Raw genomic sequence first — 22928 nt, forward strand, 5'->3', positions numbered from 1 at the left:
AAATAACAGAGATCATTATCTGAAGGACAAATCTTTTTCTGTCCCTCTTCATAATGAACTAAAAGGAACCAATTACAGGATATCATTAGAATGGATGCTCTAGTACCTACAACTAACTTTCTCTATTGAGGTTATATGTTAAACTAGAGGCCCAGTGCACAAAAATTTGTGCACTCGGGGAGGGGGTCCCTCAGCCTGGCCTGTGCCCTCTCGAGTCTGGGACCCCTCGGGGGGATGTCCACCTGCTGGCTTAGGCCGGCTCCTCAGGGGATTGGGCCGAAGCTGGCAGTCAGACATCCCTCTGGCAGCCCAACAGCCCTCGGGGGATGTCCACTTGCCAGTGGGGAGCAGGCCTAAGCTGCAGTTGGATATCCTTAGTGCTGCTGAGGTGGGAGAGGCTCCCAGCACCACCGCTGTACTGGCAGCCATCAACCTGGCTTATGGCTGAGCGGAGCTCCCCCGTGGGAAAGCACTGACCACCAGGGGGCAGCTCCTACATTGAGCATCTGCCCCCTGGTGGTCAGTGTGTATCATAGTGACCAGTCATTCCCAGTTGTTCTGCTGTTAGGGTCAATTTGCATATTACCCTTTTATTATATAGGATAGAGGCCTGGTTCATGGGTGGGGCCGGCTGGTTTGCCCTGAAGGGTGTCCTGGATCAGGGTGGGGGTCCCCACTGAGATGCCTGGCCAGCCTGGGTGAGGGGCTGATGGCTATTTGCAGGCTGGCCAAGCCCCCCAAGGGGAACCCTCACCCCATGAGGGTGTGGCCATCCTGGGTGAAGGGCTGATGGCTGTTTGCAGGCTTGCCACGGCCCCCAGCCACCCAAGCTCCCAGTGGAGACTGGCTGGAAGCAGGTATCTGGGATTTATTTATCTTCTATAATTAAAACTTTGTTGCCTTGAGCAGAGGCCACAGCCAGTCAGGGCAGGCAGGAAGCTTGGCTTTCTCCATTGCTGGGGCAACCAAGCCTCCTGCTTGCTCCAGCTCCGTGGCTACGGCTGTCATCTTGGCTGGGTTAATTTGCATATAATTGCTCTGATTGGCTGTTGGGCGTAGCAGAGGTGCGGTCACTTTGCATGTTTCTTTTATTATATTAGATATGACCTTGTCTTATACATTAATTTCTATAACATATTTTCAGTGTATCTTTTCCCTTTAGTAAATGCTATACTCAAATAAAATGGTGAATGTGTGTGTAGCGTTTGAGAGCTGGAACATTTTCAGAGTAAAGCACTGGTTTCCCCTTCTGACATAAGTGATTCAGCTTTCTGTAAACTTCAAAGGTCAGTCTCAGTATTTGCCTTTAAACCGCCATGCTATAAACTCTAAACTATATCTGCCTATGACAATGAAAACACCAGGCAAGGGAAAAGAACTTAAATATTAGCTTTTTGCTCAAAAGTTTTATTTTTTATTTTTTTTTTTTTTTTTTAATATATTTTATTGATTTTTTACAGAGAGGAAGGGAGAGAGATAGAGAGTTAGAAACATCGATGAGAGAGAAACATCGATCAGCTGCCTCCTGCACACCCCCCACTGGGGATGTGCCCGCAACCCAGGTACATGCCCTTGACCGGAATCGAACCCGGGACCTTTCAGTCCGCAGGCCGATGCTCTATCCACTGAGCCAAACCGGTTTCGGCAAAAGTTTTATTTTTTAAATGTGTTTAGCAATCCACAGGGGAAGAGAAAATGGTTATTATACAGAATTTCTTTATGGTGAATGAACCAGGTAACGGTAGGCAACGGGTCCATATGGTTTTATTTCAGTATTTACTCGAGTTTTAAATATAATCATGTAAAAAAAACAGACATTTCAAAAGTGCAAAATATTACAAAGCTAATCAGTGCTATTAATCTTTCCATGCAAACAATACCAATTCTGGAGTTGAGACTATGTATAAAATGGTACTCTACCAGAGTTTTAAAATAGGCTTGGTCAAGAGATTGCACATGACACAACAGAAATAGTGCAAATAATACACAACTAAAATCCCTCCCATTGAGGTGCCAACAATAATCAAGGCTCAACTACAGGAGGTATGCAGCCCACACACAGGATGCACCTGGAGTGCCCAGCTTGAGTGATCGAGGAGGCTATGCCACTGGACACTATAGGAAACCCACTGCATTAGGCCACTCTACAAAGCCTGAGAGATGTAGCAGCTCTACTTAATACACAGAAACAAACACAGGGAAACTATCAAAATGAGGAGACAAAGAAATGTCCCAAATGAAAGAACAAAACTCCAGAAAAAGAACTAAACAAAATGGAAACAAGAAATCTAGATGCAGAGTTCAAAACACTGATTATAAGGATGCTCAACTAACTTAGAACTTCAGCAGCATGAAAAATGACATGGAAACCATAAAAAAAGAACCAGTCAGAAATGAAGGATATACTAACTGAAATGAAGAATAATTTACAACAATAGAGTAGAAAAAGCTAAGAATCAAATCAGCAATTTGGACTATAAGGAAGCAAAAAACACCCGATCAGAACAGCAAAATAATAATCCAAAAAAATAAGAACAGTGTAAGGAGCTCTGGGACTTCAAGCGTACCAATAGCCGCATCATGGGGTGGCCAGAGGAGAAGAGAGAGCAAGAAATTGAAAATCTGTTTGAAAAAAATGACAGAAAACCCCTAACCTGGTAAAGGAAATAGACATACAAATCCAGGAAGTTCAGAGAGTTCCAAACAAGATGGACCCCAAAAGGCCCACACCAAGCACATCATAATTAAAAAGCAAAAGGTTAAAAACAATCTTAAAAGCAGCAAGAGAAAAATAGTTACCTACAAGGGAGCTCCCATAAAACTGTCGGCTGATTCCTCAACAGAAACTTTGCAAGCCAGAAGGGATTGGCAAGAAATATTCAAAGTGATGATCATATAAAGAAGCACTCTGCAGGCAAGAAAAGCTAAAGAAGTTAGTCACCACCAAACTAGTATTACATGAAATGGTAAAGGGTCTTCTGGGGGAAGGGGAAGAAGGGGGGAAAAAAGACCAAAATTGAACAATAAAATGGCAGTAATACTTAACCTATCAACACTTGAATCTAAAAAAACAAACGGACAAGCAGAACCGAAAAAGACTCATAAATACAGAGAACATTTTAATGGTTGCCAGATGGGAGGGGGGTTGAAGGGATTAACAAGTATAAATTGGTAGTTACAGAACAGTCATGGGATATAAAGTACAGCATAGGGAATATAGTCAATAATAGTCTGGTAGCTATGTATGGTGTCCTATGGATACGAGATTTATCAGGATGGTCACTTAGTAAACTATAGAATGTCTAACCACTGGGTTGTACACCTGAAACTATTGTATGTCAACTAATTAAAAAAATGATTAACAAGATACACAACTGAATAAAGGACTTAAATCAAGCTTATTGGGGTTCCCAAGTTGAGGAATCGGAATCCTTTCATGGGCCAGCATGCCAGGGCCCCCAAGTTCCAAGACAACAAAAACTTTGTTCAAGACCTGGCCCTATGAAATCTCTTCATCTGGCTGTTAACTGAACAAGAAATAAGCATATCTGATCTTTCTGGAGATTTGGGGAAGTTGCAAAAAATACAAAGAAGAAAAATGGTCATGTTAATAAGACCCGAGGCTTCGTACCTAAGGCTGCTGCTGACCAGAACTGATCGTCTTTAGGGCTTATGATTAAGGCAGTGGGCATGCAAGGAAGGAGAGGGCAGGTCTGGATGTTCTTACGTTGACAGCTGAATGCAAAAGCAGCCAGACGGAGACAATGCACAAGGCCAGGGTGGGAAGGGATGGGGAACTACCATGCCCTCTCCTGGCGCACCTCCACGGTTCACCAACCCAGCAGTTCTCTGAATCAAGTGAAACTTGCTATGTTAGGTGTTATTTAAGAGTATATTTGACATCCATTTGGTCATCATTTTTTAATGTTTCACTGTTATGACTAGTACAGAGATGACTGGTTTCATATGTAGTCCTGTGAAACAATTAACCTTTACTGACAGTATAACTTCATTAAGGATATCCATTGATTCAACTACTAAGGACAGACGGAAACTAGAGACAATTTTGCTACCCACTCAAGCTTGCCTTATTCAGCAGATGTTGAAATTGGTAGATTCTAAAAATACTTAAGAATTTCTAGCTCTAAGTTATTTGCCTTCATTACTTTTCTTTATAAAGCTGTACAACTACATAAATAAATATTTGTTTCCAGAGGAAAAAAATCAAGCTTATTACCCTCTATAATATATAATCATGATAACACCATAGGTGGATAGACAACATATAAAGCTCTTTCACAGTTACTGCCCCACACCAGCAGGATAGAAAGATTTCTTATAACAAGCAGTGGTTTATCCAGCTATCCAGAGTTATGCCATTCATCTTTGGTTATACTCACTCTTGCTTGTCCTTTGGTTTACTTCTAAATAGTACCAATTCTGCTGATATGAAGGGCAAAAGCTTCCCCTCTAATATATATTGAATGCTACTTAATTCTCAACCCTTATTTCAAACTCAGAATTTACATACAAAGGAAATAAAGTATTCAATATTATCTGAAACTACTTAGTGGGTTAGTCATCATTAGTCTATAAAGCAGATGGGCAAAGAAAGGCCAGGCTCTGACCTATACCCCAACCTCACCTCTACCATCTCTAGATGACAGTAATTAACTTTCCCCTTCCTTTTTTCTTCAGAAAGGGATAAACACTGCTTTCCAAGGGATGGCTTAAGTGAATGTTAAATGCCAGTGCTTTCACAATACCTTGCTACCTTTATTAAAAACAAACAAAAAATAGCTTGCCTGGCATGCCACTCAATGGCCTGTGGAAATCTGAGAGGAGTGTATCACAAAGAACACTGCAAAGACAATGACAAACTGACCAATGAGAAAGACAGTGGTGAGTAGATGCCTTGGAAAAAAATCAGTCACATTCACCCATTTTCTTCAAGGTACATCTCACTTTGCATGTTCTGACACTGACTCTGGAGTAGCTGTTCCTTGACTACTGCATAGCCAAACCTACCTGCTCAACCAATACTGCCTGTGCCATGAGCCTTTTAAATAAGCACTCTGGTGTATGGGTCCCTAAGTAGGCAATGATGTTCACAAAGTGTTTTTAAAGAGGACACACAATACTACCTTCATTCAAGTTAATATGGCAGGTGACTTACACAAATTGTATTTCACCATAAATGCAAGAGTAAGATTTTACTTATTCAAGGCTGTATAATTTCAGGTTTGTCAGCCTTTATAGCTTTACCCTCAACTTAAGAACAGAAGCTACTACCAAATAATAAATCAGACTTCCTCTAGATATACAGCATCTTTGCTTTATAAAGGTGTACCAAATGTGAACTAAACTGTCCACTTCAGACTCTCAGAGGAATCCAAACAGCTGGAAAAACAATGAACAGCATAGCATCAGTGATTCCTAACAATAAACCTGTCACTCAGCTGTAGAGAGTAATAATAATTTCTTCAAGTTACATTTTAGTCTTTCTTCATATAGAATTCATAGAAAAGAAAAGATAGCTCAACAGAATTTGACTGCCCAACAGTCTTTTCCATATCCATTTAGGCGTAGCCTTCAATGCAGAGAACACTAGTGAGAGAAGAATGTACCCCAATTACCTGCTGAATCTCAACAGTGTGCTTCCAAACTAAAACATTTCCTAGAAAAAATTTTACCAACCCAAAACAAATCAAACTCAAAGCAGATTTACTACCATCTCAAGTGATAGGCAATAAAGTCTGGTACCTATATAATGTCATCAAAGAATTAAGGACGCAAACCACCTCCAGCTATAAAGAAAGAATGGCAAGTATTTATATGAAGCCAGTGGTAAAAAATAATAGGGTGTCTTTCCTTTGCTTTTCCACTCACTTCCAAAATGGAAGATAATCCTCCAAAGCCCCCAATGGTGAGTGACAGGCAACATGCAAGAAATGACGCAGCTGAGAGGAAAACTGCAGCAACAAACAGGTGGATTTTCTGTTGAAGGACCCCTCCATGTCCATCTAGGGAGAAAGGGGAAAAGAAGTCACCATGCAGGCACAACTGGAAGGCACCAAGGGAGAATGCCAGAACCTAATAAATTATATATATATATATATGCCTAACTGACCGTTACAACCCAACAACCAAAATGACCAGTTGACCAGTAGCTATGACGCACACCAACCGCCAGGGGACAGACGCTCAATGCAGGAGCTGCCCCCTGGTGGTCACAGCCAACCTCCTGCGACCCCTCCCCCTGGCCAGCCAACCTCCTGCGGTCCCTTCCCCCCGCCAGCCAGCCCCCCAATAGGCCTCAATCACCGGCCAGGGCAAGGGACCCCACCGTGCAAGAATTTGTGCACCGGGCCTCTAGTTAGATATAATACACATCTAAAAGACCGAGTAAATCTCAGGATGGGCTGTTTGTAATTAAAATTGTAACTGTTGCCATGGTAATTCTTAGATGATCAGAACTATTAAGATTCTGAGTTTGGATCCTAAAAATGACGAATATTATTGGGCCAAATCACTAGCAAAGCCCGTGTGCACACATGCACGCTCACATACACGCTAATCACAGCACTATATACCTTTTCCCCATGAATGTTAATCAGAGTCCCTTTAAAAATGAATAATAACTAAAACATTTCCTAGAAAAATTAGAGTTTAGTGACAGGCAACAGAAAAGTATATTTATAAAGAGCCCAACTCCTTAGTTCTTGATAACATGTTAATATGTAGGAACTATGCTATATACATGACATTTAAAAACTTACATTAGACAGCCATAGACGATTCATTTTTATTGTAAAGGCTGATCAAGGAAGATACCCTGGGTTTGATAGATTTCTTTGAGGACCAGCAATACTGTATCTTCAGACTCCCTGTAAGGAGAAAAAAATTATGTTGTAAAAAGAAGGAACTAACATTTATACTAGATGCTTTACATATATTAACTCAGTCTATGCAACACCTTGCAAATTCATCTTTTTACTACTGCAAAAAGTCAGACTCAAAGGTTATGTAATTGGCAGTGGTTTGGAAGTCTAGCATTACTGGTATGTCCAGTAATATAAAAAAACTAGCAGTAAATAACCAAGAACTATTCCCTTTTTAAGAAATATATTTTTTATTGATTTCAGAGAGGAAGGGGAGAGGGAGAGATAGAAATATCAATGATGAGAGGGAAGCATCAATTGGCTGTCTCCTGCATATCCACCACCAGGGATCGAGCCCACCACCCAGGCATGTGCCCTGACCAGGAATCAAACCGTGATCTCCTAGTTCCGTGGTCAGCAAACCATGGGTTGCGAGCCACATGCGGCTCTTTGGCCCCTTGAGTGTTGGTCTTCCACAAAATACCACGTGTGGGCGCGCACGTACAGTGCAGTTGAAACTTCGTGGCCCATGCGTAGAAGTCGGTATTTTGTGGAAGAGCCGGTATTTTGTGGAAGAGTCACGCTCAAGGGGCCAAAGAGCCACATGTGGCTCCCAAGCCGTGGTTTGCCGAGCCGCAGTTTGCCAACCACTGTCCTAGTTCATATGTCAACGACACTCAGTACTGAGCCATACCAGCCAGCAAACTGTTCACCCCTGTTTGCCCTAGGAGCTGTGTCTGTAAAGATACTGCTATGACATGTCTGCTATTTTGCTGCCTATGGAGTCTTATAGGATTTTTATGGTTTCCCATCTTACATTCAAGTCCTTTAGCCATTTTGAGTTTGTTTTTATGTATGGTATAAGTTGGTGATCTAGTTTCATTTTTTTTGCATGTATCTGTCCAAATTTCCCAGCACCATTTATTAAAGAGACTGTTTTGACTCCATTGTATGCTCTTGCCTCCTTTGTCAAATATAAATTGAGCATAATGGCTTGGGTCGATTTCTGGGTTCTCTGTTCTGTTCCATTGGTCTATATGTCTGTTCTTATGCCAGTACCAGGCAATTTTGAGAACTGTGGCTTGGTAATATAGCTTGATATCTGGTATTGTGATCCCTCCAACTTTATTCTTCTTTCTCAGGATTGCTGTGGCTATTCAGGGTCTTTTTTTTATTCCAGATGAATTTTTGGAGCATTTGTTCCAGATCTTTGAAATATGCCATTGGTATTTTAATAGGTATTGCATTCAATCTGTAGATTGCTTTGGGTAGTATAGACATTTTAATGATGTAGATTCTACCAATCCATGAACATGGTATGTTCTTCCATTTGTTTATGTCTTCCTCTATCTCTTTTTTCAATGTCATGAAGTTTTCCAAGTACAGGTCTTTTACGTCCTTAGTTAAGTTTATTCCTAGGTATCTTAATTTTTTTGGTGCAATGGTAAATGGGATTATTTTTTTATTTCTTTCTGTGAGTTCATTATTGGTGTATAAAAAGGCCATAGATTTCTGGGTGTTAATTTTGTATCCTGCTACATTGCCAAATTCATTTATTAGGTCTAGTTCTATTAGAGTTGGAAACAGCCTAAGTGCCCATCAGCAGATGAGTGAATTAAAAAACTGGTACATCTACACAATGGAATACTATGCCGCTATAAAAAAAGAAGGAACTTTTACCATTTGCAACAACATGGATGGAACTGGAGAGCATTATGCTAAGCGAAATAAGCCAGTCAGAGAAAGATAAATATCACATGATCTCACTCATATGTGGGATATAATGATCAACATAATTTGATGAACAAGAATAGATGAATCTAGAGACAAATGGTAGGGGAAGGGAGGGTTAGAGAGCAACCCAAGGACTTGGTTATGCTAATATGCATGCATACAATGGACACAGACACTGGGGTGGTAGGGGCTTGCCCAGGGTGGGAATGGCTGGGGGGGGGGGATCAATTGGGGGGAAAGGAGACATATGTAAAACTTTAGACAATAAATAAAAATATTTAGGAATACCAATATATAAACACACACACACACACACCCCTCTATGGAAATGCAAAGGACCTTCAATAGCTAAAATAACTTCAAATAATAAAATTGGTGGACCCACATACCTGATTTCTAAGACTTATAAAGCTATAGTAATCAAGACTGTTTTACTGGCATAATGATAGATAAATAGATCAATGGGACAAAATATAGCAAAGGCAATTCAGTGGTTTCTCAATAAACTTATCAACAACTGTTGCTAGGACAATTGCAAAACAATAAACCTTAATCCTAACCTCACACCATATTAAAAATTAACTCAGTCAAAATGGATCATAGACCTAACTTTAAAAGCTAAACCGATATAACTTTTACAACACAGAAGAAATCTTAAAGGCTAGATTTGGCAGATATTTCTTAAATATGTCCAGAAACATGAACATTAATAAACTGGATTTCCTAAAAATCAAAAACTTCTGCTTTCAAAATAAAATGGAAAACAAACCACATCCTGGGGAAAAATATACCTATAAAGGACTTGTAACTAGAACACAGAATTCTTGCAACTTACTAAGATAATCCAACTTTTAATGGGGAAAAGATTTGAATAGATAGTTCACCAGTGAAGATGTATGGATGGCAAAGACATGAAAATACGTTCAATATCGTTATGCATTAGGAACATGCAAATTAAAACTGTAATGAGGTGCCATAACAACCCATTTAGAAAGGTTGAGAGACCAATCATACCAAGTGCTGTTGAGGCTATGGAGCAACTGGAATTCTCAAACACTGCTAATGAGAATGGAAAATGCTGGCAGAAAATCAGTTTGGCAATTTCTTTTAAAAATCATTTTACCCATCACTCTACTCTTAGATATTTACCCAAGAGAAGTTAAAGAATATGTTCATACAAAATCTTGAACACAGCAGTTCAGTAACAGCCAAAAACTAGAAACAACCCAAGTGTCCATCAACAGGTGAATGAATGGCTAAACCAATTGTGGTACACACATATACTACTCAGCAATAAAAAGGAGAGAACTACCAATACACACAACACAGTGAATGAAAGAAGCCATACAAAAAAGAGTATATAGTATGATTCCATTTATATAAAAGTCATGTGCAAACTAATCTATAGTGACAGAAGCAGATCAGTGATTCCCTGGAGACTATGAAACAATTAGACTAAAAACATGAAAACAAATAAAACAAAAAATGCCCCAACACTTACCAGTAGCATAGATGGCTTTGTAAAGCAAATAAATACTCATTGAAACTCTCAATGGGCTTCTCCTGCAGCACATAGTCAATGCGTTGGCCTCCATTCAGCATTCCCACATTGATGGGGGGGACTTCTTCTTTAACTGCCTCAGAGGTCTCTTCTGTGTTAACATCTGGATATGGAAGAACCATAATAAGATCCTAAAGCCTCCAGGCTTCCTTACCTCTACTCGGACTCCAAGTTCACTGTAAGATGAGCTACTCTCTCTTCAGAAAGCTCTCTCCCATCTTCCTTTAAAGGCTCTCAGATCACACTGAATTTATCTAATCCCTGTTTTCTTTCTTGCACCTTTGATAGCTAATTCATTTACCTTTAGTTTATAAACGAAATGCAAGCACAGGGATAAAACTCTTTAGACAGTTGAAAACTAAATAAAAAAATACAATGTTAACTGTAAAACTAAGAGGAGAGTATCCTAGCTAGTCCCCAGCCAGGGAAACAAAACTGGCCCATGAATACACAGACATTCCCCTGTAAAAGGTGCTTCAGCCGAAACCGGTTTGGCTCAGTGGATAGAGCGTCGGCCTGCGGACTGAAAGGTCCCAGGTTCGATTCCGGTCAAGGGCATGTACCTGGGTTGCGGGCACATCCCCAGTAGGAGATGTGCAGGAGGCAGCTGATCGATGTTTCTCTCTCATCGATGTTTCTAACTCTCTATCTCTCTCCCTTCCTCTCTGTAAAAAATCAATAAAACATATTAAAAAAAAAAAAAAGGTGCTTCAGAGAGTAGGCTCTTAACATTACCCCCATAGATCCCAAGTTGGGGATGTTTTAATAAAGTCTCATTATCAATGCTTGGCTTCTCTTGACATTCTTCTTCACAAATAATGTCCTTCCATAATTTGTGGGTATTAAATGATAGAAAAGGCTAGCAGAGATGAAGGGCCATCATGACTCACAGCATGGGTCCTATACAGTAAAACAGGGTCAAGTAAGAAGTCCCTCTGAGAATAAGAACTATACACCATGGAGTCCCTCGTATCAGGCCTGATTGATGTAGGAAATCAATGTGCAGTGTCACTGACCACTAGGCTTCTCTGAACTTGACACAGGTTCTGCTTCAGCTTCTTCTGTAGTTTCAGAAGATTGTAAGACAGGGTCTGGAGTTCTGGTGAAAGACTTCCAGGCCATCCGCAGTGAACCTAGCAAATTGTTCTTAAGGTCCATACTCATCCTGGTCAAGCCCTCTCTCAGTTCTGAAACACATATGAATAAAGAAAATTACATGGTTTACCATGAGTTTAGGGCCCAATACAACTAAACAAAGTGAATGAGGTCCAGTCAGTTTGCACTGACCAGAGGTCTGGAATTAGCAAGTTCTATACTCAGTCTTACCTAAGTGCATCCGCTTCCTGCCTTTATGATGTGGGATCAGCATTGGCTCAAATTCCACTCCTGGGACCACCATTGGTTCAATCCTATAGGCCACAGGATCAAACTACAGAGGAAAAACAACAGCTACCTATACCTTTGCTGAAGATAGTCTGAGGAACTGCTAATGTTTATCAGGCAAGAATGATTATAAGCTCATTTTTTTTAAACGCACCGTTGTTCTGCCATATCACTTCCGAACTCATACTATTTATGTTATCTCATTACTAGAGAAGAGTACATAAAAAGTAAAACAACACAACAGAAAATTATATGGTCTTTACCATAAAACCTAATATTCAGGTAAACCACAAGAGCTGTCCAATGCTTACAGGATGATAAATATTGAAGAAACCTTTGCATGTTGGAAATTTGTAGTTGGGATCAATTCTTTTTAGTCCTCGGACAGTAAGAAACATTCCAATGGGAGATCCAAAGGCAAAGAATATTTCTGGTTTATAGATGAGTCGAGGGTATTTTACAGATACCTGGAAGGAGAAAATAAAAGCATCACACTTACTCTATTTTTTTTTCCTTTTTGTTAATCCTCCCCTGAGGATATTTTTCCATTGCTTTTTCAGAAAGAGTGGAAGGGAGGGAGGGGGCGAAGAGGGAAGAGAGAAAAAGAAACATTTGATGTGAGAGAGATACATCGACTGGTTGACTCCTGCACCCAACTGGATTGGGTTGGGGAGCAAACCTGCAACCCAGGTACATACCCTTGACCAGGAATTGAACCCGAGACCCTCTAACCATTTAGAAACACTGGCCAGGGCTAAAAGCATTTCTCAATAACAAGTTACATCTGTTCTTACCATATGAATGGCAGGCGATAAAATGAACAAAGAGAATTAGTATTGTTACCTGCCCAATGCCAACATCCAGATAGTCATTTCCAGTACCATCAGCACTACTGCAGAACTCAGATTTGGGGATATTAGACATATTCAACCCTGAAGCTGATTGTGGAGTTGATGTAATAATGCCCTAAAGAATAAAAATAGTTTTGTGGAACTATGCAGTAAAAAAATATCCAAAGTATTATATAGTTTTCTATTAGTTTGAAAAAATGTGTGGGAAAGTTCTGAAATGACAGCCAATAATTCCAAGACAAGTCTCTCAGAAAACAAGATAAAGCTGATGAAAACACAATAAAGTTGATAAAAACAAAAGTTGGCTTGAATTATGAGTTGACATCCCTATTTGCTCTAAAATGATGAAAGTCATACACAGCCATCTAGGCAACCATCATGAGAGGAAACAATAGCAGAGCACTGTGGAAAAGAATGTTGAGGATTGCTAACGAGTTCAATAAAGTGCTATACCTTTCTGATGAAAGCAAGTAGAATGTCTCTATGGGTATAGAAAATGATGCAAATACTGGGCCTTAAATAAGAACTGAGCAACCTGCTAAAAAAGTTGAAAAATAATTAACTACTAAAATACAGAAAGGAATTTAGGGGCCAAACAGAATGTATTAGTAGTATTACAACATGGACAAACATTGAGTATGTTATGCTAAGAGAAAGAAGACAGTTACAATAAGGCACGTATTGTGTGATTCCATTTATAGGAAAATGCCCAGAATAAGAAAATCCATAAAGGCAGAAAGCAGATCAGTGGTCCACAGCAGGGAGGAATAGGGAGTGACTGCTAAGGGGTATGAGGTTTCTTTTGTGGGGAGGAGGGTAATGGAATTAGACGGTGGTAATGGTAACACAGCTCTGAATATATTAAAAACCACTGAATTGTATATTTTTTATTTATTAGAGAGAGAAAAACATCAATTTGTTGTTCCAATTATTTATGCATTCATTCACTGATTGATTCTTATACTAGTACTAGGACCCCAGCACGATTCAAAATCGCGCGGCACCGCCCACCCTCAGGTCAGGCCCTGCCTCCCTCTCCAGCCCTTGAAGCAGCTGCGGCTGCTGCTGATCAGGCCCCTGCCGCCCTGCCCCTGCCCCTGCCCCTGCCCCTGACGCTGCACACGCAACCTCCTGTCCGGTTGACCTGTGGCAGCGTCCCAGTTAATTAGCATATTTCTCTGTTTTATATGTATATATATTAATTAGAAGATGTGCTCTGATGGGGGACTGAACCCACAACCTTGGTGTATTGAGACGATGCTCTAACCATCTGAGCTACCCAGTCAGGGCTAAATTGTAAACTCTTCAAGGAAGAATTTTATGGTATGAGATGTAAATTATATTTCAATAAAGCGGTTACAAGACAAAGAAAGAAAAATGAGAATTGTAGCAAGAGTCTAGGGGAGATATGACTTTTTAAGCTAATAATACTGTCAAGACATCAATAAATGTGTTTACTTTCTTGAATAGAGCCAAAAACCAATTAACAAAATTATTTAGCTCTCTAGACTTCACAAAGCAAAAAGATACAACGATGTAAAAAATTGTTTACTGCTATAAGCTATATATATTAAGCACACACCATTGAATTTTCTCTGGTCCTAAAGTAATTTAATATCTTCTTTCTTGGTCCTAAGGGAATTCCAATTTCCTGAAGATCTTTGTCTGTACATAAAGCCTAGGGAATAGAAAATCAAATATCTTTCTTATTTCTAGGTATAATAAAATCAATTAAATGCCCTGTTCTCTTAGAAGGATAAGGCTTAAGTACTCTGCTATTCTTTGATTTATATTACTAGGGCTTCCTAGTACTACATCATTAATAACTTAGAGAAGGAAATAGTATTTTATTCATAAAAGAGCCTAAAGAAGAATTTAAAATATCAATACTATAGTATCAATGCTATATTAATATAGATAACACTGTATTAATTTTTAAAAATCAACAGAAGTAGGTATTTAACTTCATGACAGAAAAACCCTCCTTGATTTCCATGCTCACTTGGATGTCACATCCTGAGAAATATTCCTACTCCTGGACACAAACAGAAAGAACATAAAGCAAACAGAGAGCATGAAACAGAATAACAGTCAAGACTCAGCTGATGTGTCACTCACTTGACTAGGGAAGTCTTCCTTCACCCTCCCAAACTAGATCAGTTCATCCTACTATGCATTCTTATACCACTGTGTACTTTTCCTACTTAGAACTTATCACAATGGTAATTTAATTTTGTTTTCGATTACTTAATAGGTGTCTTTAGCCGTAAACTATAAATACCATGAGGTTAGGGACCATTTCTGTCTTATTCACATTCTATCTTTAGTACTTGGTATATCATAGTAAAGATTTACTAAATATCCACTGAATTAACATATCAAAACCAGAGTAAAAACACAACATAAGTGGCAAAAAAAAAACAAAAACTAAACAAGCAAATATCTATAGTAGTGCTCTTGAAAGTATAACAGAAAATAAGAGTTGGAATAGTTACTGGTCATTTCTTCTTGCTCTCATGTTTTCTGAGATGTGCTGTTTTTTTAATCTTTGCTCTATTGCTATATGCATATCAATATGATTTTTCTGAACTTTAAACTCCCACAAAGCAAAGATCACTTGATATGATTTTAAGACACATAAGTAATGCTAAAGAACATTACTAATGATAACAAAGTATTTATGACTAAAATGCTTCCAAAGGGCAGGCTCTTACTAAGCAGTATGATGAAACAATAAAAAATATTAAAAATGGTATGGCATGAAGTTATAAAAGGTTATTTTTTACCAGAGCTTTTTTATCTATTTTCTCCTTCTCAAAGATACTAAAGAATTCAGAGAGTTGAAGTTTCTTCAGATCTTCCTCTATTGTCGGTGTGTCTCCTTGATCCATATTTGGCGAATCCTAAAAATTAAATTGTAAAGCTCATTATTCTCTACATTCCTTATATTTTCCTTTATTAATACCATTTTACAATAAATATATGTACTGGCTAAGATTTCCACAGAGATGTATCTTAACTTTAAATTGTGATTTATACAAAATATAAATTAAGAGGTGCTGATCTTTAAGTTTCTGCAACTTCATTTGAAACTTAATATGTTTTAAAATAAATGAATGAGTGAATAATTATCAAAGCATTGTTCACTATCATTAACAAAACATTTACTGAGCTCTTATTAGGGATATAGTCTAAGACATAAAACAATCTAAGGCAAAGCCCCTGCCCTGGGAGAACTCACAGGACACTTGCATCCAAGAGAGAAAAAATACAAGACAGTTTTGCTAAGTACTAACTCAGCACTAGAGATAAGTGTTCAGAGGACTTTATTTTACTAAAAGATGTTTAAACACTAAGTCCTCCCACTGCTTTCAAACAATTACTATAAATTATATCAATCTGTATCTAATTCATTCTTCATTTTATCATATGCAAACTCCATTTCAGCTCAATTTTATAATTCTAATAATAGATCAGTAGTACATACTCATAATGGAAAATAAGATATGTATAGTTATTTTAGACTGGCAAATATTTCTAGAAGTGTATTGCTATCTTGCTTCTATCATCAAAGAATGACAGAGATAATCACAAGTCTATTAAAATAAATGTAAATTTGAAGTTATGGTATGAGACTAAACTAAGTGAAAAAATTCTTACTAAAAGCAAAGAGAACCTATCTGAACATCTAAATTACCTTTTTACTGTCAATATCCCCCAAAGAATCTTTCTGATTTGTTAGGATATCAAACAATATAAGCGAACCTATAAGTAAAATAGAAGAAAGAAGGGACAATTTCTAAATAGTTGTCTTTTATACAAAAAAATAATGTCAATTACCCATTTAGCAAAATCTATGAAGCAGGGAGTCTTCTTTCCACTCCACCACCACCCTTCCAACCCTTTCCAAATTCTTCATCACAGACCAGTTCTAGACCTCTGCATCTGATACTGATAAAAGACATTGTTCTTCAAAAACAGGTGTCCTAAAAGTGTGATCATCCTCTCTGGTTACAGAGAATTCATTTGTTACCTAAACTATGACCAGCAATGGATACACCCCCTTTGAAATCAGGGTTTCTCTGCAGAAAAAGTATATATATTCGGTTCATTTCAGAAGCAACTGTGTCCACAATAGTCTGACAGTAGGTGGGGCTATTGTAGAAGAAGACATCCAGAATTGTGTCATTGGTGAAGTGCCTTAGGCGATTAATGCTGGGCAGGGTTATTCGCTGTAGATCTCTGAAAAAAAGGAAAGATGTTTTAAGCAGAAAACCAAAATACACCTGGCCGGAGTGCTCAGTGGTTGAATGTCAACCCATGAACCAGGAGATCAGGGTTCGTTTCCTGGTCAAGGCACATGCCCAGGTTGCAGGCTCCATCTAGGTAGGGGGCATGCAGGAAGCAGTCAATCAATGATTCTCTCTCATCATTAATGTTTCTCTCCCTCTCCCTTCCTATTTCTGAAATTAATAAAATATATTAAAAGAAAAAAGAAAACCAAAATACATTCTGTAACTTCCTCTAAGTTATCTAGCTTAGCCTCCAAGTTTAGACTTAGATAGTTAATGATACAAGAGGCAATTATCAACTTATAGGAAATAGAGGACAGAAAGAAAGGTTTAATGAAGCCAAAGGGATGTGATCAACAAAATTCAGAGACAAACAACTCAGTTTCTTCAATACATAAATTGCAAGAAAATAACAGATGGAAAAGTAATCAAGAAATTAAAAGAGCTAAGATCTGGAAACAGCCTAAGTGCCCATCAGTAGATGAATGGATTAGAAAACTGTGGTACATCTACACGATGGAATACTATGCTGCTCTAAAAAGGAAGGAACTCTTACCATTTGCAACGTCATGGATGGAACTGGAGAGCATTATGCTAAGTGAAATAAGCCAGTCAATGAAGGAAAAATACCACATGATCTCACTCATTCATGGATAATAGAGACCATTATAAACTTTTGAACAATAATAGATACAGAGGCAGAGCTGCCTCAAACAGATTGTCAAACTGCAGCGGGAAGGCCGGGGAGGGTGGGGGTGCAGGAGGTAGGGGGGTAAGAGATCAACCAAAGGACTTGTATGCATGCAGATAAGCATAACCAATGGACATAAGACACTGGGGATAGGGGAGGCTAGGGGACTGTCTAGGGCAGGGGAAAAAATGGACACATATGTAATACCCTTTGTAATACTTTAAGCAATAAAAAAAATAAAAATAAAAATAAATAATTAATTAATTAATTAAAAATTAAAAAATAAAAATAAATAAAAAATAATAAAAAAATTAAAAAACATCGATTTTGTGAGTATGTATATATTATATATGTGTGTATATATAAATCATAAGATTTATTATAAAATTGGAAAATTGAACACTGTATATTTGCTGATATTAAGAATTTTTAGGTGTGAATAATATTACGGTTGTATTTTATTAAAAGTCCTTTAAAACATACAAACTGAAGTATTTACATAGGATTATCACATCATTAAAGTAGCAAAGTGGTATTCAGAAAAAGCTAACAGAAGAAATAATATATCTGTGATTTAACTCAAAAACAATATAATGGAGGAATGGGCAGTAGACAGGGGTATGTTGACAGGGATAGGGCCAAACTGGCAATGTGTTGAGGCTTGTTGGGAATGGGTAATCATAATCAGTACAGAAAAATTCATCATATATGCTACTTTTGTGTAAAGAATTCTCTGTAATAAAAAGGATTTTTTTAAAGACAAAAGAGCCCTGGTTGGTGTGGCTCAGTTGGTTGGGCATTACCCCATGCATCAAAAGTCTGCCGGTTCTATTACTAGTCAGGGCACATGCCTGAGTTTCTGGCTCAATCCTCAGCAGCGCGCATGCAGAAGGCAGCTGACAATGTTTTGCTCTCATATCTATGTTTCTCTCTCCAAATCATTTTTTTTTATATATATATTTTTTATTGATTTTTTACAGAGAGGAAGGGAAAGAGATAGAGAGCTAGAAACATCGATGAGAGAGAAACATCGATCAGCTGCCTCCTGCACATCTCCTACTGGGGATATGCCCACAACCAAGGTACATGCCCCTGACCGGAATCGAACCTGGGACCCTTCAGTCCGCAGGCCAAGGCTCTCTATCCACTGAGCCAAACCGGTTTCGGCCAAATCATTTTTTTTAATGTTAAAAATACAAAAGATACAAGAGGGTTTCCCCAGAATCCTCAGCATTAAAGTTGTTTGGTCACAAGCCAAATGACAAATTAGATCAGCTCTCAATGTAGAATTTCTTAAAGTTGAAAGAAGCCAAAGGCAAACAGAACTCATGTCTCACAAAGGAAAACCATGCTGACATTTTCTAAATCAACTTCCAGTTAAAACTTTCTCAAAATTCCCAGAGAAATTCCTTAAAGATTCAACAGTTTCTGTAGTTTAGAGAAGGCTAAATGACCTTAGTCACCTCTGAGGTTCAGCTTAAATATGATGTGAACGTCATACCCATTAAAATAAACACTACAGTGGAGCATCTGGCACATGGAATATGATCAAATCCTAGGTCATTAAGAACTTAGAGACACAGAATCAGGGAAGCCATTTCCAAGACCAGCATGGAAATAATGCTGACTGCTTTCTTTATCTTCTAAAGAAGAATCTCCTAGTCCTATCGTAGAAGTATATGATGAACATACTTCTTTCTGGAGAGCGCATAGCTGAGTACCCTTAATATAAGGCAATCTTCTCTGACATTACCATAAAATTTACAAACAAAACTATTGGGCTTGTAACTTAAGAAAACCATCACATAAAAGGAGTTGTACCAATTATATCCCAAGGTATAAATGCTAATAATTTAATGTTTGGGGATTTCCCTTTTTCCCAAATTGGGACAAATATTATCTAAATATGGTCATAAAAGAAACAACAAAAGCCCTAGCTGGTTTGGCACAGTGGACAGAGCGTCGGCCTGCAGACCAAGGGTCTGGGTTCAATTCTGGTCAGGGGCACATGCCCGGGTTGCAGGCTCAATCCCCAGTGGGGCGTGTGCAGGAGGCAGCCGATCAATGATTCTCTCTCATCAGTGATGTTTCTATCTCTCTTTCTCCCTTTCGCTTCCTCTCTGAAATTAATAAAAATATATTTTAAAAAAAAGAAACAACAAAATACTATATACATCTTAAGGTAGGTGGACTTTTGACATCCGAAGATGGAAATGTTTATACTCTATAGGGAGAAAGCAATGTTTGGCTTTAATGCTAAAGAAATAAGAAAAGCTGTAATGGTAAATACTAATGAGCCAGTAAAACATACTAGAAGAAAAAACAAACAGCTCTTTATTCCTAACTTGGACTAGTTAAACCAAGGTACTAGTTAGCATTTATTATTTTTTTAAATATCTCTATAATTGATTTTAGAGAGAAGGGAGAGGGAGAGATAGAAACATCAATGATGAAAGAGAATCATGGATTGGCTGCTTCCTGCACGCCTCCTACTAGAAATTGAACCCATAACCCAGGCATGTGCCCTGACCAGAAACTAAACAGTGACCTGGTTCATGGGTTGACACTCAACCATGGAGCCATACCGGCTGAGTGGATTATTTAGCATTTAATAATGTATCTCTAAAAAAAAAAGACAGAAGTACAAAAATCTTTTCGTTGAACAAAATTTTAAATATACAGTCAGTTATTGCAGAAATATCCCTAAGCAGTTTAATGATCAGAGAACACATTACAATCACGGTTGGTATTACTTACACATCCACACCAGTAGAATGCAAAGGACTGTGCCAGTTGACTGGAAGAAATTCTATCCTCCCAATCTGCTGATTTTCTTGGGCTTTCTTAAAATGTGTTTGTAGCAGGTTTAAGGAAACACTGCGAAAATCATTAACTGAAAAGAAAATTAACTTATGCATCAACAGTGAAGCAATGAATTTGCAATAGATCATATAAATATAATCTCTATCTACATTTGCTTAGAATATGCATTACTTGAGTCAAAAGTAGCAAAGTGGTATTCAGAAAAATTATGAATGCATATAAGGAAAGCTGTTCCTTTAATACTTGCTTTTACTATACAATACTAGTATATTTCATCAAAGAAAAACCTAACTTCAAAATTTCTAATGTGTCATGGGAACTGTTTCAATTTTAAAAAGGAAAGAAAAATATCACATAACTTGCAGTCAGATTCCAATTCTAACTTTCTAGTTCTTACAAACAACCACTACCCAATATTTTAGATTTTAAAAAAATACACAGCTGTTTGAAATTCATATTATAGCAATCTTAACCTTCTAAGAAGGGTTAGGCTTAGAAGCATCAGCCAGTAGGATAAGTCAAATTGGGACAATTAGACTTTAAATACTATCAAGTTTTAGAGGACACTACCTTTCAAGATCAAGTTATGCTAATGACCTAAATAGTCCAATTAGAAGTTTTCAAGAGGTTATCACAGTATGAATTACAAAAATGACTGGTTTCTGTTATTCATTTAAACTATATCATCTTTACAGTTTCTTTAAATTTGGAATGGTTAGACATAGGATTATCACATCATAAAAGCATTTTAAAGGATTAAGGGCTTATTCATTCAAGAATTATTAGTTAAGAGTATAAACTATTAGCCTACGGAATTCACTAGTACTTTATGCCTCAGATGGGAAGCTTTACTATCTTGCCACCTGTCTTGAGCGCTCCAAATGTTTTTAAGCAACTGGAATAACAGACTAAAGACAACATTTTATTTCAGCTCACAGGAGCACTGACTAATATTCTCCTTACGTGGCATAATCTTACATGCTTTGCAAACCTACCACATTGTACAATGCTTCGAAAGCGGAGATCACAAGCTGGTCCAATCCCATGGACTACAAAAACCAAATGGTCTATTTGTAAAGGTTCCCCTTTAAATGAAATTAAAAAGAAAAATTATTCTACAGAACTAGTCCCATATTCTAAAATCAAACATTCACAATGAATGGGTTATAAAAATAAGCAAGTTGAAATATGAGCAGATAATTTAATGGACACAAAATAATCCTGCATATGACTACTCAGTAAAAGCACAGTGATTTTACTTTGTTTCAAATTTATCTTAAAATAAGTCTGTGAAAAAAATTTCATGTTTTTAAACTTTTTACTTTGAAATAACTGCAATCTTACAGAAAACCTGGAAGAATAGTACAGAAACTCACATGTACTTTTTACCCAGATTCAACACTCTAACATTTACCAATATGCTTCACTATGCATACATACACATTTATTTTTCTGACCAGTTAGGAGCAGGTTGCATACATCAGACTGCACACATCATACTCTTAAACCTTTAATATTTAAATGTATATTTCCTAAGAATATTCTCTTACATAACCGCAGTGCAGTTATTGAATTCAAGCAATTTTTAACATTAATAAATAATCTTACCTAATATTCAATTTTTATCAATTGTACCAATAATGTCTGGCATGTATTTGAAACCTAAAATTAAAAACCCATTTTTTTAATTATAGTATATCTAAGACTTTGTGCAAGAGACAAGCTATCACCTCTGCAAGATAAAAAGAATTTTGTAATCCAGTTAAATACATTATAAAACTAAACATAAACAACCCTAGATAGCAATGGATAACTATCAAGGTTGTACTGGAAAATACTTTTCCTTAGTTGAAAATCTTCAACTACAGGAGTTACAAGTACTAAATTTCTAATCAAACAGGTGGAATCATATTTATTAGAATTAGGACTAAGTCAGTTCATCTGTACTTAATGAATTTCTGATTAGTACTGCAAAATTTTATCCATCCTACTATACATACTTAGCAACTTTAAAAGAGATTTCTCTACCTATTAAGATTCGTAGTAGGTGAAGTGATGCTAATATTAACTCCAAATAAGCTCATGTAATTAAAGATCATGTTTAAGCCTTGAGGTACTCCAAAGCCATAGAAAAAGGTCACAATGTAAGCCATAAATAAATCAGTATATCAGAAGATAAGAAAAAATTTAATAATTAACATTACCACAATGAATGTCAACAGAGATGTTCTCAACCCCTCTCTTCACTGTTCTTGGTCGACCCTGCTCAGTGGGTGTGGAACCCCATTCATCAGACCCTGCAACTGGCTGGTAATGCACCATAAGCTTAAATAGAAAAGATGCCAAAAACTGTTTAATCCTATTTTCAGCACATACCACTGAATCTTTTCTGGTTCTATAGTAGTTTCATCAATAAAATAAAACATTCACAATGAATAGATATGAAGATATTCTACGTTAAAGACATCTCTATACAATGAGGGGCAGGAACATGTTTTTCAAAACATAATACATAGTCAAATCTCAAATGGAGTTTTGAGATGCAATTACTACAGTTGGAAATGAGAACCCTGAAAATATATTTGGCTAATGTTGTACAATTTAAATATCTTATGCCCAGTTGGGACGCTCAGTTGGTTGAGCATCGTTCCGTACACCAAAAAGCTATGGTTCAGTTCCCAGTCAGGACATGCACCTAGATCAGTGATGGCG

The 22928-nt window shown here is 37.6% G+C and overlaps 1 protein-coding gene across 1 annotated transcript in view; it reads right to left on the reverse strand.

The window, feature by feature from the left end:
- Positions 1 to 1747: 1747 nt before the first annotated feature.
- DDHD2 (DDHD domain containing 2) overlaps positions 1748 to 22928 on the reverse strand; it is a 23299-nt gene continuing 2118 nt past the window's right edge. The window contains 14 exon segments of the mRNA XM_059685422.1: positions 1748 to 6023; positions 6780 to 6887; positions 10117 to 10279; positions 11193 to 11363; positions 11503 to 11605; positions 11871 to 12026; positions 12403 to 12525; positions 13993 to 14088; positions 15197 to 15313; positions 16108 to 16175; positions 16444 to 16652; positions 20151 to 20286; positions 21212 to 21301; positions 22421 to 22611. Coding sequence (XP_059541405.1) covers positions 6806 to 6887; positions 10117 to 10279; positions 11193 to 11363; positions 11503 to 11605; positions 11871 to 12026; positions 12403 to 12525; positions 13993 to 14088; positions 15197 to 15313; positions 16108 to 16175; positions 16444 to 16652; positions 20151 to 20286; positions 21212 to 21301; positions 22421 to 22611 — 1705 coding nt within the window. The 3' untranslated portion in view covers positions 1748 to 6023; positions 6780 to 6805.

This window comes from Myotis daubentonii, chromosome 2, assembly GCF_963259705.1.
Source record: "Myotis daubentonii chromosome 2, mMyoDau2.1, whole genome shotgun sequence".
Lineage (NCBI taxonomy): Eukaryota > Metazoa > Chordata > Mammalia > Chiroptera > Vespertilionidae > Myotis > Myotis daubentonii.